General features: G+C 39.2%; 2 protein-coding genes across 2 annotated transcripts; one reads left to right on the top strand and one right to left on the bottom strand.

Annotated features, from left to right (window-relative positions):
* Window positions 1–4,085: 4,085 nt before the first annotated feature.
* LOC146473759 (uncharacterized) lies at window positions 4,086–17,495 on the bottom strand. Its single transcript, XM_085117599.1, has 5 exons — window positions 17,442–17,495; window positions 9,039–9,155; window positions 8,239–8,301; window positions 6,726–6,815; window positions 4,086–5,515 (listed from the first exon to the last, which is right to left on the bottom strand). The coding sequence occupies exons 2-5, from the start codon at window positions 9,066–9,068 to the stop codon at window positions 5,462–5,464; spliced, it is 237 nt and encodes a 78-aa protein (XP_084973725.1). The 5' UTR covers window positions 9,069–9,155; window positions 17,442–17,495; the 3' UTR covers window positions 4,086–5,461.
* Window positions 11,376–15,652, top strand: LOC146473760 (uncharacterized). Its single transcript, XM_085117598.1, has 4 exons — window positions 11,376–12,573; window positions 13,737–13,799; window positions 14,050–14,139; window positions 14,937–15,652. The coding sequence occupies exons 1-4, from the start codon at window positions 11,560–11,562 to the stop codon at window positions 14,988–14,990; spliced, it is 1,221 nt and encodes a 406-aa protein (XP_084973724.1). The 5' UTR covers window positions 11,376–11,559; the 3' UTR covers window positions 14,991–15,652.
* Window positions 17,496–17,662: the final 167 nt, after the last annotated feature.

The raw sequence follows: 17,662 nt of genomic DNA, 5'->3' as shown, positions 1-17,662 counted from the left end.
TTAGGAGAAAGAGACCGCTCGACCGCTCGCGGTCTAAATATATATAAAAAAGCGTCTATGAGCAGACGTGACGGCACAAAATACTAGTAGAAGAATAAACCTGAATAAACATAAAAAATTCTCGCCTTGATTGTCTCCGAACCGGGAATACTAACGAAATCGCCTTGTGTGTCCAGCAAGAAGCATCTACGGCTGCCACTAGACCGTTAAAATTTGTCAAATTGCTGTCTTTAGGCATAGTTTTTGAAAAAGGAAGCAAAGTTTGAATGCCCAGTTTCAGTACGACTGTAAGTCTTACGTTCGGGAGATGTTTACTCGATTGTGACCAGAGGCAAATGAGCTATTTCCATATTTTTACCCAGCACCCTTTGTGGGTCGTGACGCACACCGCCTGCTGGAAATCCAAATCTTTGTGAAACAGCATGCAGCAAAGCTGTGCTGTCCGAAGGACTTTCGGTAGATATTGACAACGCTACACGAGTGGTATAAAGTTGTAACGAGTATGGTTACATGAAGTACAAGTCTAGTTCCCGCCTTGCGTGTTACGTGACCGAGCTGGTAGGAAGCCATCTTGAAGTTTTGTTGTCGCTGTTCAACCGGAATAAATAAGTTGTGTTTTGCGGACTCTGTGTCTTTCCGCCTGTCGTTACATGGTGTCAGAAGTTTCCCGGATCCACACGTCACGAAAAGGAATGATTTGTGGCAGAAGCTACCGAATTTATGCCTGAAACCAGTGTTGAAGATAGCAAAAGTCCGGCTTCAAGTTTGATAACCATGGCGAATTTCCAAATACCTCCTCCTGACATACTCGAGCTAAACGATGGCTCGACAGCGTCCAATTGGCGAACTTGGGTTTCTGCTTGGAATAATTACAGGCTGGCTACCTGAAGAAAGCAACAAGAAGTTCCCTTAATCGGACACATTCTAACCAGTGAGGGACTAAAACCAGATCCACACAAGGTTGAGGCAATTGTGGGGATGCCAGACCCGACTGATGTCCAGTCCTTACGTAGGTTCCTGGGCATGGTGAACTACTTGGCAAAGTTCCTCCCACGTCTATCCGAAGAAACAGAAGTCTTGAGAAAACTCACTGAAAAGGATGCTGAGTGGTGTTGGCTGCAAAGTCATACTGATGCTGTGGCCCATGTCAAGGAAATGATTGTATCTGCACCTGTACTTGCCTACTATGACGTGAATAAGCCAGTGGTCATTCAATGCGATGCTTCCCAAAGTGGACTTGGTGCAGCTCTGCTACAGGAGGAGCGCCCAGTGGCTTACAGCTCTCGTGTGATGACTCAAACGGAACAAAACTATGCGCAGATTGAAAAAGAGCTACTCGCCATAGTTTATGCTTGTGAGAAATTTGATCAGTACATTTTTGGAAGGAGCAATGTAATTGTGCAGTCAGACCACAAGCCGTTGGAAACCATATTCAAGAAGCCAATCCACAGTTCGCCAAAACGCCTCCAACGCATGCGTCTCCGCTTACAGAACTATGACATCCAAGTGGTATACAAGAAAGGAGAGACCATGTTCTTGGCTGACACATTAAGTCGCGCTTACTTGGAAAAGGAACCCGTGAGTCAGACCCAGGACAGTGACGTCCGTTCTGTCAGAGAACGACTGTTCGCTTTTGAGTTAGAGCAGATTAAAAATGGTGAAGATCTAAGTGTCTCCCCCACTCGCCTGGAAGAGCTGCGCAAGGAGACTGCTCAGAATGAAGAATTACAGACCCTGTCTGGTGTTATTCATGAGGGTTGGCCAGAGACCCTGTCAGAAGCTCACAAATATGACCGGCGTCGGAGGCAAGTAATTGAGCTGTATTGGAACAGCCGTGATGAGCTGACCATAGAAGATGGATTGGTATACAAGGGTCATCGCCTTGTGATACCATTTAAAGAGCGTTCTGGTGTTGTAAAGAGCCTGCATGAATCACATATTGGAATAGAAGGAACATTGCGTCGTGCCCGCGACATTGTTTACTGGCCTGGAATCACAGCCCAGCTCAAAGATCACTTGTCAAGGTGTGGAATCTGTAACCGTTATCAGCCCGAACAATGTAAAGAGCCTTTAAAGCCTCATGATGTGCCTAATTTGCCATGGCAGAAAGTTGGTGTTGATCTTTTCGTGCTGGACGGGCAATCATTTTTGATAGCCGTTGATTACTACTCTGGCTATTTTGAAGTGCAAGATATGAGTAGCACCACTAGCAACCGTGTTATCACCATTCTAAAGGCGTGGTTTTCCAGGCATGGTATTCCTGTGACTCTCATCAGTGACAATGGGCCCCCCTTCAACAGTGAAGATTTCCAGACCTTCAGTAAGGAATGGGATTTTCACCACGTCACATCAAGCCCTTATCACGCACAAAGTAATGGTCGTGTGGAAAATGCAGTTAAGACTTGCAAGTCATTGCTGACCAAAGCCCGAGCTAATTAGCGTGATCCTCTGCTGGCGTTACTTGAGTGGCGCAACACACCAACTGAGGGTATGACTGCTTCTCCTGTTCAGCTACTATATGGTAGGCGAACACGCACCCGTCTCCCAGTAGCCAAGCAATTGTTAACTCCACAGGTGATAACTGATGTCCCCGAAAAGATCAAGATTAGAAAGCAGAAGCAGAAATACTACTATGATCGTCACTCACATGAACTGCCAAAATTGCTTGACGGTGATGCCATTAGAATGCGATTGCCACGCGAGAAGGAATGGTCACTGGGGCGCGTCATTGGAGAGGAGGGGACCCGTTCCTACTTGGTTGAAGTGAACGGAAAGCATTATCGTCGGAACCGCAAATGGCTCTGAGCAACACCCGAGGAGTTACCGGAGTCAGTGGAGACAAACCTCGACATGACCGATCCAATGGAACTGGTAGAGTCAAGGCCTGCTGAGCCGCCACAGGCAATGATACCATCATCACCAGTGGTTTCTGGGCCTCATACTGAAGGTCGTCCAGTGCGGGACCGCCACCCCCCAGTGTGGTTAAAAGATTATGAGTGCTGAAATAAGACACTGACTCTGCCTTGTTGCCCCTTTTTTCAATTTGGCTTTATTATGTACTTTTGCAGGGGCGTTTTAATATAGGAGACTTTCTAAGGCAGATTTGAACATTATGTTATTGCTTTTTATTATCATTAACGTTCTGTATGCATAAACTAAACTATTAGACTTAGGAACGGAGATGTAACGAGTATGGTTACATGAAGTACAAGTCTAGTTCCTGCCTTGCGTGTCACGTGACCGAGCTGGTAGGAAGCCATCTTGAAGTTTTGTTGTCGCTGTTCAACCGGAATAAATAAGTTGTGTTTTGCGGACTCTGTGTCTTTCCGCCTGTCGTTACAAAAGTGTATGTCGAAACCGTAACATAAACGAAATTAAAAGTTACAAAAGGTTGTTTTTTGCTGCGAAACTGACATGTATACTGATAGCGATAAATTATGCCAAGAAGAAAAGACACTCAGGAGAATGAACAAGTGAAACTAACGCAAAATAACTACAAGAAAAACCCACGGATACGTAGCGAAAAAACATGAACTAAGAAAGCAAACAAGAAAAAAAATGTCGCTCTTAGATCCTACACCTTGTCATTCAAACCGTTGTAAAACAATACGTACCTCCAAGCTTTCAGATAAGAGTCGTGACGTTTCTCGTAGCCTTCCGTGCAGAGGCTCTTTTGGCTCGTCACGCAATCTTTCCTCCTCCCTCTCGTTGCATAGGGAGGAAAGATTGCGTGACAAGCCAAAAAAGAGTCTACGAGGGAAGCTACGTTTCTCGCGTTTTCTGTCATCTTAATACCTGTGTGCGAGTGTGCAGAACGAGGGAAGGAAGAACAGGAATTGGTTGCACGCACCCTATTTCCCTCCTCCCTTGCCCTTTTATTCACGAGTTGATAAGAGCCAGTAATATTATGCATCATGCAAGCAAAATTTCATAATTAATTTTGACTTATCACGGTAACGATCATTCTATGTACCTAAACGACTGATGAATTCAAAGCTATACCATGGAATTATCAAAGGGTGTTCTTCTCGTTCAATTACGACTCATTTTTCTCGGCTAGCCCGGTTTGACAGGAAAATGTTAATTTTACAACAGATGGTCAGACTGGCCAATCTGCTAAAAGGGAAAGTACCCGTCCTTCGTTTGCAACTGACGTCATACTATAGTTTATATGATCTCATTTTCAACTGGAAGTCGGCCATGTTGGGTGACATTTAAGGACAGCGACTGGGCATAATTCCAAAATAGCGGCAGTACTGGAAGTCTAAAATTTTGATCACTTGGTTGCAAACGGAGAATTGGCTTTTTTTCTAGATAATTAAACCAGGAAAATATTGCAGTTCTAGGGGTCCCTTAAGGCCGCCTTTTGAATTCGTCAACATGATTGTTAACGGTAAGGGAATCGTGAAACGAATGGTCAGCTTCGCTATCGCAACTGTAAGTAACTTGAGCTTACTAGTTTGAGGTTGTCTCCAAACATTCTGACTTTTTCTCGCCAGTATCTAAATTAAGAAGTAAAGTTAAACTTCGATTAAAGACATTGCACTATACAAAATAGTGCTATTTAGTATAAGTGCTATTATCGACCTTAAAAGGGATATTCGATGTTGCACGCACAAAAAATTCCAAATTTTCAGAATGGTCGCCATTTTCATCTGTACCACAAGTAAAGGATGCTTGGTCGCCGGTACTTGTTGAGCTCGTTTCTTTTCCTTGAGATCATCATAATTAGGTTCAAAGATTGTTTCAAACAGTGAAACACAAAAACGAGTCAGTTTTCGCACAGACATGGACGTACTTCAGCATCTTTCATGTTTCCACAAAGCAATTACCGACTATAAAAGTTTAATAGGAACTTCAAAAGTTCTAATTATTTTAATTTCCATCAAGAATTGTTAGTGGCAACTTACCGTGGACAATTATTCATGAAATTTGACTGCACACGTAGTCGAGATGAAACATTTATACCTTATTACTTATAATTTGCTTTATGCACCTGGCCCCAGTTGTTCAAAGAGCGGATAACTTTGCCTACTTGATTCGTCGCTATCCAGTGGAGCAAATATACTCCAACCAATGCTTTTGGCAAGTTTTCCACACACTTCCATTCTTTAATTTTACATATGCGTCTACTCTATTTACAGATTATAGGACTATCGAGAAAATTTTGCACACATTTTATCTGTCGGATAGCAAACTATCCGGTGGATAAAATTATCCGCCCTTTGAACAACTGGGGCCTGGTGTCTTGAACAGTAATAACTGTAGCTACGATTAACTAAGCATAAATGAAAATTTAAAGAAGCAGCTTCCATACTTGCCAGCATTTCATAAAAACACTTTTCAACCCTTTTCCACTCTTGAAAAGAAAAATGGCAAATTTAAAACGATGTCGAGACTTCGAGAGACAATTCTGAATTAAAGATATTGCTGTTCTTGGTACGGTAGATGAAAAGATTATTTAACTTGGTAATGATATCAGAACAGTGAAGTAGGAGATGATTACCCCGACGAGCTGAAACAGAATTAAAGAGAACAAATTAATTGTTTTGTATTTTTTTATTTTCCCTCCACTTCATGTTAAAATTAGAACAGTTTATGATAGCGAAAGAAATGGAGAACGGCAATACACAGTTCACTATTGCCCTTTTGAGAAAACATAATATCAGAGAGGGAACACTAACGTGATATAGATGCCATAAAGGTCGGTGTGGCGTTGATAAATACTGAGCAAAATAATACTAGTGAAGTGCTCTTTTAAGTTTAAATTTTTAGTTGGCTTTTTACTAGTAGAGATAGGATTACCATTCCAGTAGCAGCATTCAGTAATTATTAGACAAAAGTTCGTTATATTTATTCTGAAAGAACTAGGATTTAGGTGCTCTAAGGATGTACTTCTAGTGGGGGTAATTATGTTGCTCAGATACAATTTAATTACGAAAAATTTCCAAGTGTTTAAGAGCTTTTCAAGAGTATTATAGATGATCAACCAGGACGGCATGTTGTGATACGACGCCATTCGAGTCTTTTAAATACAGCAACAACGTCTAAATGTTTAAGAAAATGTGCTTTTGGCGTCTTACTCAGGATACGTAAATTTTTCGTTGATTTACATGGTTCCTTCAATCACACAAAAATGTGAAATTCACAGTCAAATTCACGTCCAATTTAAAGATCCCGCAAAATAACTTAGGTGTTAATCATGTTCAATAAACTGTCCTATCTATTGGTTTGCTTAGTTGATCCCGATGAAATATTTTCATCAAAACAGCTTGTTTGACCAAGGAATGTTCAAAGGTGTTTGAGTATAAACGTTATTATAAGTAACTAATGATGAAGATACATTTCAATGCAATTTATGGCATTTTATTCCCTCCTATTTCAAAAGGGGGATTCAAATCCTAATATAATGTTTTTATGGTGTAAGTGAGGCGTAAAGGTTTGCCAAAAAAAGAAAGAAATAACCCCAACGCCTAGGTAGAAAAGATTGTTCATTGAGAGCTTTACGAGGAGATTGTTTGTGGGGCGTGAAGGAACTAAAACCCATTTGCCCGCACTTTCCTATTTGCAACTGACGAAATGTACCACTGAAGAATGCACGAGGGTGTGTGCGCATGTGTACATTTATTCAGAAGTCTGGCTCGTTGCTTGTACGTAAAGGGCACTGCAATTTCTTTTCCCTCAGCAAAGAGAAATTATGATATACAACGATATTTCTGACATACCGACAGTGCAAGAGACTTATTAATGACAGCCAATCCCCCTACGGACATTCCGATTGGATCTCCACGAAGATGCACAAGAAAATGGATCAGCTGAGAAAAGATAAATATCACATAATATGGATAAACTGACACACAAAGGGTGAAACACGCAATGGCCCTACATTCAAAGATTAACGAGAAGAGAAACCGGAAACCAAAAGTCTTTCTCCTGTGACAAAATGAGAATAATCTGTTAAAAAAGTTGCCGTTTGTTAATTTCCCAGCCACTAAGACAATCCGACACTTCTGTGCTCATTCACTCACTCACTCACTCACTCACTCACTCACTCACTCACTCACTCACTCACTCACTCACTCACTCACTCACTCACTCACTCACTCGCTCGCTTGCCCGCTCGCCCGCCCGCCCGCCCGCTCACTCACTCACTCACTCACTCACTCACTCACTCACTCATTTAGATGGCGAGATAATCATGCATTGTTTTGCAATTGTAATTACATTCAATGCTATACATGGCCTTGCCCCTGGTTATATAGCTATCATATTACAGTTACGTCAGTCTTCCCCTAATCTTCGAACTGTGAAGTGATGTTGGCTCCACCACTCGAAAAGCACTAGGAAGCAGATGATTGCAATAGTAGCAGCCCTTGCATTTAACGGAACAAGCTAGCTGTCAAGCTCTTGAGAAAGCTGCGAACAGTATTAGCCGCCTCAAATCACTTGTGAAAACACACTTTTTTTAATTTCGCGATGTATACAAGCTTTGGGATTTTACATGACTGAATATATTGACGCTAGACATAAATTACTATGTTTTAGTTGTTAAATAGCATAAAATTTGTAACCATAGTTGATAAAAGGCAATGGTTATATGTAGCCTGACAAACTTCTTTCTTATATTTTTTTCGGTCAGCATTTTTGGCCTTGACCGCGCACAAACCACAATAGATTTTGAAATGTGTTGGAACAACTGACCAATAGAAACGTTCCTGTTAAGATATTCAACGTACTGTAGCGTGAACATTAAAACAAAGGATTGTGCACGGTTGCGGCCCTTCCAACATAAATAGCAGCACCATATTGTTTCATGGCAAGGTTTCATTACCAGTCCCTCGATTAACGATGTTGTAACCTTTTTCTTTTTTTTATTATTTCATTTAACACGCATTGATTATATCTATTCAAAATATGTAAGATAGAAATGGTAAATATTTTAGTCTATCTAGTATTTTATTCAAAGTTATGATCTAGGAAAAACCGCGACGACTTTTTGATGGTCATTATAGAATAACAATTGACTGGCAGATCGAGTGTAAAAACGAATATTACTATATTTTTACGAGGGTCTTTATTAGTAAAATTGAAATAGTTTTGCCTTGTAATTAGCCATTCAAATGTTTACTTAAAATGTTTACAAAGACGCAAACTTCAGTAAGCTAAGCTACTTTTTATAAACCTATCAGCAAGCAACAATTGACTGAACGACTGTAAAATAAAAGAAACATAGCCCACCTCTAAGTGTTCTTTCAAGTCAGGAACACTTATCTTTTGTAGTGTATCATAATAGCTGTGAATCTAAAGTAAATTACAAACATACATTTTCGTTAGTTTTCAGTATCAAATTTCAAAATTTCCTATGGTGTCAATGTGCCATTCCTACTTTTGAATCATTGAGGTCACACAATGAAGCATTACGTCATGAACTTGACACACCCTCCATCTTAGATCCAACATTCTGGATTTCTGGATATTTTCAGAACTTCAGGAAGCCGGACAAATTTATTTGGAGCGTAACGAAAACAAGGGGTATAACATTAAGAAAATTTGAAATTTATAAAAGTACTGCAAAAAAGTTTAAACATTTGAATTGAAAACAATGTCTGCTATGGAAAAATTCAGTGTAATTCTAGAAACACGAGCAGGTCTGAGTTTGGGCGCTCTTAGAACGAGATGAAAGTCGAAGTGGTTAGATCCACCATAAAATGCACGAAAAAGCTAACAAAAAAACTAGGTAACATTCGTGAAGAATAACGCTGATTAAGAGTGCGTATCACCATATTTAAGCTGCCTTAGGCAGATGGTTGATGAGTTCGATAAACTAGAATTGAATACATTTACATAAAATCACCTAGTCTAACGCACTGTTTTACCAATTTACTAACAAGAAAACTAAAAAAAATAGTGACGAATAATGCTTATTAAGAGTGACTACCACCATGTTTTAAGCTGCCCTAAGTAGAAAGTTGATAAGTTCGATAAATAGAATTGAATAAATTTACATGAAATCTCCCTAATCTAACCCACCGTTTTACCTTTTCATTCACTCGTACTCCGAACTTCATGAGTATCACTAATTTTGTTACTGCCGCCACAAACCAGTACGAGACGCAGAAGATGAATGTGACGTTTGAAGATGGCGATTTCACCACCTGATGAAAATTAATGCAGATTAAGGGGATGTCTGAGATAACTGACGCCAAAAGGAAGGGCGAAAATACTTCATCCGCCAGAGCAACGGTTTCACATAGCTTTTGATGTTCTCGCCTCAAAGCTCCAAGGTCAAGAGAAGAAGAAACGTCTGATAACACTTTCTTCTCCAGAGATTCGAACATTCCAGCCAGAATTGCACTCGAGATGCAAAACAAAAGGAATGGAATTGCCCATGAACAGCTGCAATAGGCACCAAACAGCAGATGAAGAAAGCGATAATGGATTAAGCCATTCCATGGTCTAAACTTCGTTAAGGACACCTGTCCGAAAATGTCGAGAACTGCGTGGCGAATCGAATTAAAAACAGCAAAGAAACACACCAGAGCAAGCAGTCTATTTACTGACTGCATCGTGATCCCACTGAAATCAGTTGCTGTTGAGAGCAAATTCGTGATAAATCTTTTAAAACGACGAGGATTTTTTGGTCTCATTGGCAAGATTGTTAAGCTTATGGTGGCAACCAAGGCGCATTGCAAACTCCACACACTAAAGAGGAGCAAAACGTAAAAATTGCGCATCCGAGAAAGGCCTTCGTAGAAAAGACTGATGATAGCATGAGCAAAGAAAGTCCATTGACCAAGTAACGCGATTGCACAGTAAAAACGAAGGTAACACCTTGACGAATCTCTCTGCTGATTTTCATTCAGTGATGTTCCCCCGTAATACGCCCCGGTTAGCTTCATTAATCTCAAAATTCGGCCAAGCTTAGAAGATAATTCTCTGCAGCGAAGACTGTAGTTGTCTATGAAATCTCCTTGTCTTTCAAAAACATCTGGATTGGGTTCAGTTTCCAGACTTGCTTCTGCACGTACTCTTTCCATTTCAACTTGAACCTTCATTTCAACGCCGCTTGTTTGCTGAGCTGTATGCATTGTGAAAATCATGTGTTAATAGGCACCTTTTATTTTTTTTAATGACAGGCTAAACGGCTGACAGCACAGACAACTCATTCATATCCAAAGCTGTTTGCTTTTAAAGAACACATTCTCTCTTGCCTAATTCATAAAAATAAACCCGCACAAATTAAAAGTAATTTATTCTACCGGACAGGATTGTACGATTAATAATAGATATTGAAGAAAGGCGTATCATGTTCCATTTGACTTGAAATGACTTAATTGTGTTCAGTTCTACGTTAATTAAAATGCAGTGTTGTTTGGTTTTCAGTTGCATTCGTTTCAGACGTGGGTTATGAAGAAAAACGGCTTTGTCTGATCGTGAACAATTAAGTAATTTCATTCGTTAGTTCTTGTTCACCGTAACATCTAGCATCTGCAGCCGTTTAAAGAGAAAGCAATTCTATCAAAAATTCTTTTCAGAAAAAAATAATAATAAAACCCTGGTTGTATTTTGTTCAAACACAGCGTCTCTACCAATACTTTCTCGAAATTTTCAATTTTCTACTTGTGTGTCTGTGTTTGGTTATTTTCTTTTGTTGAGTATATTTCTTACCCGTGCGGGGGTTCAGCTCAATTTTCAATAACCTACCTTGCAAGCAACAGATGTCACATAAATTGAAACATGGTTAAATTCAACACTTTTAAGTTTTGAATGCAATCTTCTGTCAAAAGACACCCCCAACAAAGTAAATAAATTCAGTCCATTTCTCAGTTTGAGATGGTGCCGTCTTTTTCAATGCTTCGATAGAGAAGAATCATCAAGGTTTAGGTCCGTCACTATGCCAATTAAGCAGCCTCGATAAGATGTTCACTGGGAATGAAACTTATAGAAATGTTTCCCGTAGACAAAGTCCAAATTAACAAAATAAATTTGAGAAACCAGTTGTTACATACTTGATTATTTTTCGTGAAAGATCATTAAAAAATTTGGTAATTTCTCATGTGCGTCAGTGTGATATTAAAATTGTCAACAGAAAGATTCCGCCCTTTCAAGTTTAAGAGATTTGAATTAAATTATGAGCTTCTGTTTGCGAGGGAAGAGCCAGTTGCTTAATAAAGAGGGACAAGATTCTACTGTCAGTAAAGTAGGACTGAAGAGACGAAAACGATAAGTGAATATAATTTAAAAAACAAGTTTTCGTAAGATGGCAAACCGGAGATGTACTACTTTACCTATTCACCTTAACACAGTACTTTTAACCCTACTCATCACTTTCCTAATTAAATGACATCTAGCTGTTGTTTTGATTCGAGGTCGGCTTGATTTTACCGCATTTAATCTTTGTAGACAAAGCTATGACTTTTTACATAATACTACAGCTCGACCATTGGCTCTTGGCATTTAATGGGCAAAATCCAATTTCACACCAACAGAAGATAGTTTTTGCACGCAAATCTGTTCTTAAAAAACAGCGCTATAATTCTGCGATGCTACAAACCCGCGATGTCACATGTGAACAACATTAGCACTTCCCCAGAAAACAACTCCATGTATGTCGAAGCAATAACAGAGATTGTCGTCCCTGATAATCGAGATGTTCTACGCCGAAAATTGTCAAACAAACTCGGCGGAATATTGCGGTTAATGAAAGTAATCGGGGCATACTATGGGGACACAACTCTGAATGAAGAATCACAAGTTAATTCGAACTTTTTTTCTCGTTTTTACTGTACAATCGTGGCATTGGGGCAATGGACGCTTGTTTGTCTGGTTGTGACGAGCCTTTTCCATGAGGGTCTGGAAAATATGCCGAATTTTTACTTGTTACTAATTGCAAGCATTTGGTGTTTACAAAACGCTATTGTTACCGCGTTATGTCTTTGCATTTTTCCAAACAGGGGTAAGAAGGCATCTCGTTTTCATCGATTTTTAAGCAATTTGCTGTCAAATGCAACTGCAACTGATTTAGAAGGCGTGACGACACAAACAGTCAAACGACTAGTGGCCTTAACGTGTTCAATGTCCGCTTTAATCACTACAACTATCGTCCTACTAGATGCCTTCCACCATCATTCGATAGCAAGGTTTCGACCGTGGAATGGTTCCACAGTGTATCGCGTTGTTATTGTATCTTTTGGTGCCTTCGACAGCTTTACATGGACGGTGCCATTTTGCTTGTTCTGTGTTTCATGCGCATTTTTGGAAAGAATGTTTGATAATTTGCTAAAGAAAATATCCATAGAAAACCCTCCCACACTCAGCGTTGGATCTCTGAGAAAGGAACACCAAAAATTGTGCGAAACCGTTGCTATGGCCAACGAAGTTTTTTCTCCATTCCTATTGGTGGTAATTGCTTTAGAAATCCCATTGCTTTGCGTCGATTTCAATCAACTTGTAAGACTGCCATCTTTAAAGAAAGAAGGCCTTATATATTTTATTAGTGTACTGTATTGGTGTGTGATTGTGACGGCAAAATTAACTGTTACCTTGATTTTTGGAGTAAGAGTCAACGAAAAGGTAAGATTTCATGAACGTAAAGTAAGTAAAGTAAATGTAATTTATTTAATGTCAACGGGGAGTGCTTGGGCAATCTCTCGAGCCAGAGGCTCATGATTAAGTGCTTGACGATAATTAGATCGAATTGAAATTTGACCAATGGGCTGGCCTTCGAGAGAAGACGCCTTTTGTTCTTCAGTTTTCAAGAGGCATAGAAGAAGTTTGCTTTTGGCATGACAGGCTATAAGTGGGCCTTGAGTGGTCTTGTCATAGGACTATCTTCTGGAAGTTGCTTGCGGACTGACTATGATTTTCTTAAAAGAATTATAAAATCCATGAAATCTCATCTTGATCGGACTTATGTGTAACTTTTAGAACATATTCAAATTTCCTTGGAGGGAAACTATCAGACGAATGGTCCTGAGACAGACGCACTCTATTGCCTATTCGCTGAAAGAGACATGAAGGCTAATTGAATTAAAGCAACCAGCTGTTTGTCAGTGGGTTAAAAAATATAATGTAGTCTACGGTTTTGTTTTTCTTGTCAGATGGACCCACATGGTGATTTTGTCTCTTGGCAATGGACAGTCATTATCAGATTAATTTAAACTAAATATATTCGGATCAATGGTGAAATATATAGCAAGAGACATCCCCCCCCCCCCCCCCATCAATCTAGTGGTCTTGTTTTGCATTTTGTGTAACCAAATAAAGACTCAATGACGCTAAGTCATTGCGCATGTGTGTAAATTAAGGTCACATCATCAATGAGTGGGAAGGAGCAGTACGGCCACACAAAATTAAGGGAAGTGGGGAAAAATTTAACGTTCCTATTTAAATTTTGCATTCGAACAAGCCATAATTTTTAGTTTACGAAACAAAAAGCAATCAAACTATCACGAACAGCATTTCATAAGGGTTTATTTGTGATATTACTTGTATATATATTTTCTATTTTTTTGCGATCCACATCTTTGTGACTCAGTCGCGAGACAAACTATTAAACTCAGCTATCATTTCAAACCACGATGACGAACACCCTTCATAATAAGTCTATTATGGATTCCTTTCCAAAGCTAGAAAGCAATATGTCGGGCGAGAAATAGCTGAAAAGTATAGTCCTTTTCATACAAATTCTACGATCTTATTCTTTTGTTTTCTTTTGTTTTTGATTTTGTTTATAGATTCACAGTTTCTATGACTCGCTACAAAAGATTAGTGTTTCGGACCATAAGGAGCATATGGAGGTACGTTATTATTTTTTCTTTGTAGAACAAACCGATCAAATTTTACAAAAGGTTATGAAACATTCATTCAGCCAGCTCGCAGGACCAAGCAGAAGCATCAGCACAGCATTTCTCAGAGCACTTGAGCAATTAGGCCTTCTAGTCAAAATGACAATCAAGCAACATTAGTAAAACAACAAACATGTGAGAAATAAACAAACTTGCTGTCTTAATTCTCCTCTCTTCTCTTCTCTTCTCTTCTCTTTCTTAGCTTTTGCATTTCTTAATGCATCTTCGTGGAGATCCAATCGGATTGTCCGTAGGAGGATGGGCTGTTATAAACAAGTCTTTAGTACTATCGGTAAGTTATTTATCAGTTTATTTCGTTCTTTCCGTGGGGAAAAGAAGCTCGTAAGTTAATCGAAAGCAAGCAAGCTGTGGCCGGAAATAAAATGGAATTTTAGAATTATTACGTTACTTTATACGAATGAATGAGAAAGTTCTGAAGATAAGCTGTATTTCAGCTTAATTTTGAGATACCTACGCGTAGAAATTAGGGTTCCCATAAGCAACCTACAAGATGACAATTAAAGCTGGCTGTGGAGGTTAGAGAATGGCGAAGAGATTTCATAAATCACGAAATTCGAGATGGGGCTGAAAACCAGTCAGGTGAAAAACATGGACGCATTCAAAGGTTCCGGTCGAAATGAGAAAAGAAAGGACGATTTTTTGCTCAGCTGCAAACCATTTTATATCCTATCAAAGAAGCTTCTGAAAACAAGCTACTTAAAATTCCGAGCTCAAGACGCAGGTGAAGATTTCAGATCTCAGCCTTGTAGTATAAACAGATAATTGTATGGCTTCCTTCCTGGGGAATTTGGGATAAATACCTCCAACAATACTTCGCACTTGTTCCAATATTAAGCACCTACAGCTATCAAAATGGGTAAATTTTGAAATATTACTCAAAATATTTGCCTAAATAATTGCTGAAACCTTGGAATTAACTTTTAATGCTAAAGGGTACAATTAATGGTATACGTAATTGGACAACAAGGTCACAGGTTGGTCCGATGTGTCAAATACGTTAGAATTTTATTATAGATACGCAATAATATGCTATTGACAATTTAAAAGGACATGATTTTTTTTTTTCAGGTTCTTGGGATAGTTATCTCGTACTTCGCAGTTCTGGTCACTTTACCAAGCTAAATCCTGAGACGCGTATGACAATCCCGTCAAGTGAGCCTTCCTTTTGCAGGCTATTGATGTGTGCCGTGTGTACTTTATGCCATGTTTTGTTACTGAAGGAAACACTGTGTTTTTTCTTTAACTACTAGTTTTTGCATATACTTTGACAAGTATAATAAGTAATTTTATGAAAAATCAAATGAAGTAAGTGGCTCCCGAAGCAAGGATTTTTTTCGCCCATAAACAGCGAAAGGAACATCAGCCTCAATTCAAGTCCCCTGTCAAGTTGTTCTACCATTGCTAGTATTAGAAAAACGCCCAATAAAGTGAAAGGAACTAATAACACAAAAAAAGTCATGCATGTTACCAGAAAATGTAATAATAGCGAGGCTCCCTATCCAGCACTAGGGGAACACCATATGTATGAAATACGGCACCGACTGCAAATATTTCCTCAGAGCTTGCAAGCACGCTTGCCATGCATCGTTCAAATATCGAAGAATATAGTTCTCATTATCTTGTTTTATAACATAGCGCGCGTGCATCCTAATCTAATTCCCATTGGCGTCATCATGGTACATTTCTCAACATACGCACGGCCGTGCGTCCATCCGATGACGTGTGCAAGTCAGATGGGGGAAGCATGCGCGCGCTGTGTTATTTTAAAAAAACTTTTACAGAGAGACAACACCATAAAAAATGTTTTTTTTATAAGAGCCGTGAAGCTTAATGAAACGTTAAGATTAAACCAATATGAGAAACCATTTTCGCCTTTTTTTACAGAGAATTTTGTAATTAGTCTGGAACAAAACCTGTTTTCCAGGAATCATTTACTTTATTTTCACTATGTTATAAAAGAATTGGTTCATGCTTTTATCTGTGCGTATATCGAGTTATGGAAGCACTTGGGAAGTTTGGAGAGCACTCAAGAAGCTAGAGTTGCTCTCGGCTACGCCTCGAGCAACTCTTACGCTTCTCTCGTGCTCTCCAAACTTCCCGCGTGCATCCATAACTCGATATACGCACGCTAAGCATGAACCAATTCTTAAGCCAAGGAAACATCACATCACGTCACTTGGTCAAAGAACAATTAACAAAATTGATGCAAAATAATTTTTTAATAATATCAAGTTTTTTAAGTTTAGTAGTGTTTGCTTAAAAAAGTTATGAATGTTCCGCAAAGTCAGCGCGGGCACTTTGTTCTCTACCGTTCCAGGCTGAATGGATTCAAAGATCGAAGAGGGTGACCGTTGTTTACGGGAGCTTAGTAAAATCAACAATTTGGGGGAATTGTGATCTTCAGGTGAAGAACATTTCACCCAGCTTATTTGGTTTTTTTTTTTTTTTTTTCGATCAGACGAATAATGTACTGTAATGTAACCGTTTCTGTCCCCAACCAAGAAGAAGTGACCCAATATAAGCAGTTTTGTACCGTTATAATTTCAGCACTTTACCAGTAATTGTATAGTTTCCAAATGTTGGATTTTAAGTAAACCTCTATCCTCTTCTTCTACTACTACCTGTATGAAAATGGTGGACACGGTGCTGAAGCATATTTGAAACAAGTGTGAACAATTTTTCCCATTGAAAGATTCAAATACATGTGTCACTTTTGTAAATAAACTTTTGGCTTTATTTTCGCGTAATGTATTCCGATTGATATTCGGAAAACGGAAGCGGTTTTTTATTCTATAAAAACTTAGAGGGCAAGTGAGAGCTACTGTAAACATGACGCAAGCCCCGGTCTTATCCTTGTCTTTTCTAAAACAATTCCATAAACTCAACGATTAATAAAAAAGTTACGATTTACGTTTCGGTATTAAACGACTATCGTGTCGAAATATCTCAGTGGTTTTAAACTCCCGTTTTGCCGCTCATTCGTGTGCTAAGATAAGGTTTTCCAGGGGAGAATTTACACCTCATTTCTCAGATTGACGGGTTTGTTGAACATATTTGGTCACAGCAATGCTATGAACTTGGAATAGGGGTTTTGAATGATAACCCTTATAGGTTGATTGCACGTTACGTCATGGCGGCCATGTTGGTGATATGGAACAACAAGATTTTTCTCCCCTGGGAGTTAACTTCCATTTTTTATGCAAACTATGTGAGCAAATTTTCTTTTGTCTTGAGCACCAATGCACCTATACGGTTAAGCTAATCAAAATGCTGCATGGAAATGATGTATTCCATCATTTATACTAGTAATAATCATGTATCAGTAAAGCGCGTTCGATCTCTAGTGAAAATATTTTTTATTGTACTGATTGCCTAGAAATATTCAGGGAGAAGTTTAACTGAAAGGTAGCTGAGTTGACAAATCACAGCTCGATATTATTGGCGAAGCAAGCTCGAATTGCAAGGTCTGTTTCCTAGAAAAAACAGTGCTACACAGCTTTTTGATGTTTTGATCAGTAGCTGCAGCCATATTTACCAGCTGATGTTCGAATAAATAAACACAATTTCACTTACCTTGGCGAAAACAGCGAATGGAAAACTTGACTTCGAGCTGGCTGACGCGAGCAAATCGACCGCATCAGATATTCTGAGCCCGCAATATTTTGTTCACTAACTTTCGCCCATGCACTTATAACACTTCGCCACTCAATTTTGAGCCTGCAAACACTGGACACAAACACTGGACAGTTGAAGTTGGCTACTACGTGGGCTCAAGGCCCTCAAAGGAAATCGAG

This window comes from Pavona decussata, unplaced genomic scaffold (assembly GCF_977016875.1).
Source record: "Pavona decussata unplaced genomic scaffold, jaPavDecu1.1 SCAFFOLD_92, whole genome shotgun sequence".
NCBI lineage: Eukaryota > Metazoa > Cnidaria > Anthozoa > Scleractinia > Agariciidae > Pavona > Pavona decussata.
The sequence above is the reverse complement of the archived record's forward strand: the minus strand, read 5'-3'. Positions and strand labels throughout refer to the sequence as shown.

Excerpts from the sequence above, each read along its gene's own strand:
- LOC146473759 (XM_085117599.1), bottom strand. The coding sequence starts at position 9,068 with ATGAAGTTCGGAGTACGAGTGAATGAAAAG. Across the intron at positions 8,302-9,038 it reads GAGTACGAGTGAATGAAAAG|ATTCACAGCTATTATGATAC; the intron begins GTAAAACGGTGG and ends AATTTACTTTAG. Across the intron at positions 5,516-6,725 it reads ATAAGTCTCTTGCACTGTCG|CTCGTCGGGGTAATCATCTC; the intron begins GTATGTCAGAAA and ends ATTCTGTTTCAG.
- LOC146473760 (XM_085117598.1), top strand. The coding sequence starts at position 11,560 with ATGTCACATGTGAACAACATTAGCACTTCCCCAGAAAACAACTCCATG. Across the intron at positions 12,574-13,736 it reads GAGTAAGAGTCAACGAAAAG|ATTCACAGTTTCTATGACTC; the intron begins GTAAGATTTCAT and ends TTTTGTTTATAG. Across the intron at positions 13,800-14,049 it reads ACCATAAGGAGCATATGGAG|CTTTTGCATTTCTTAATGCA; the intron begins GTACGTTATTAT and ends TCTCTTTCTTAG.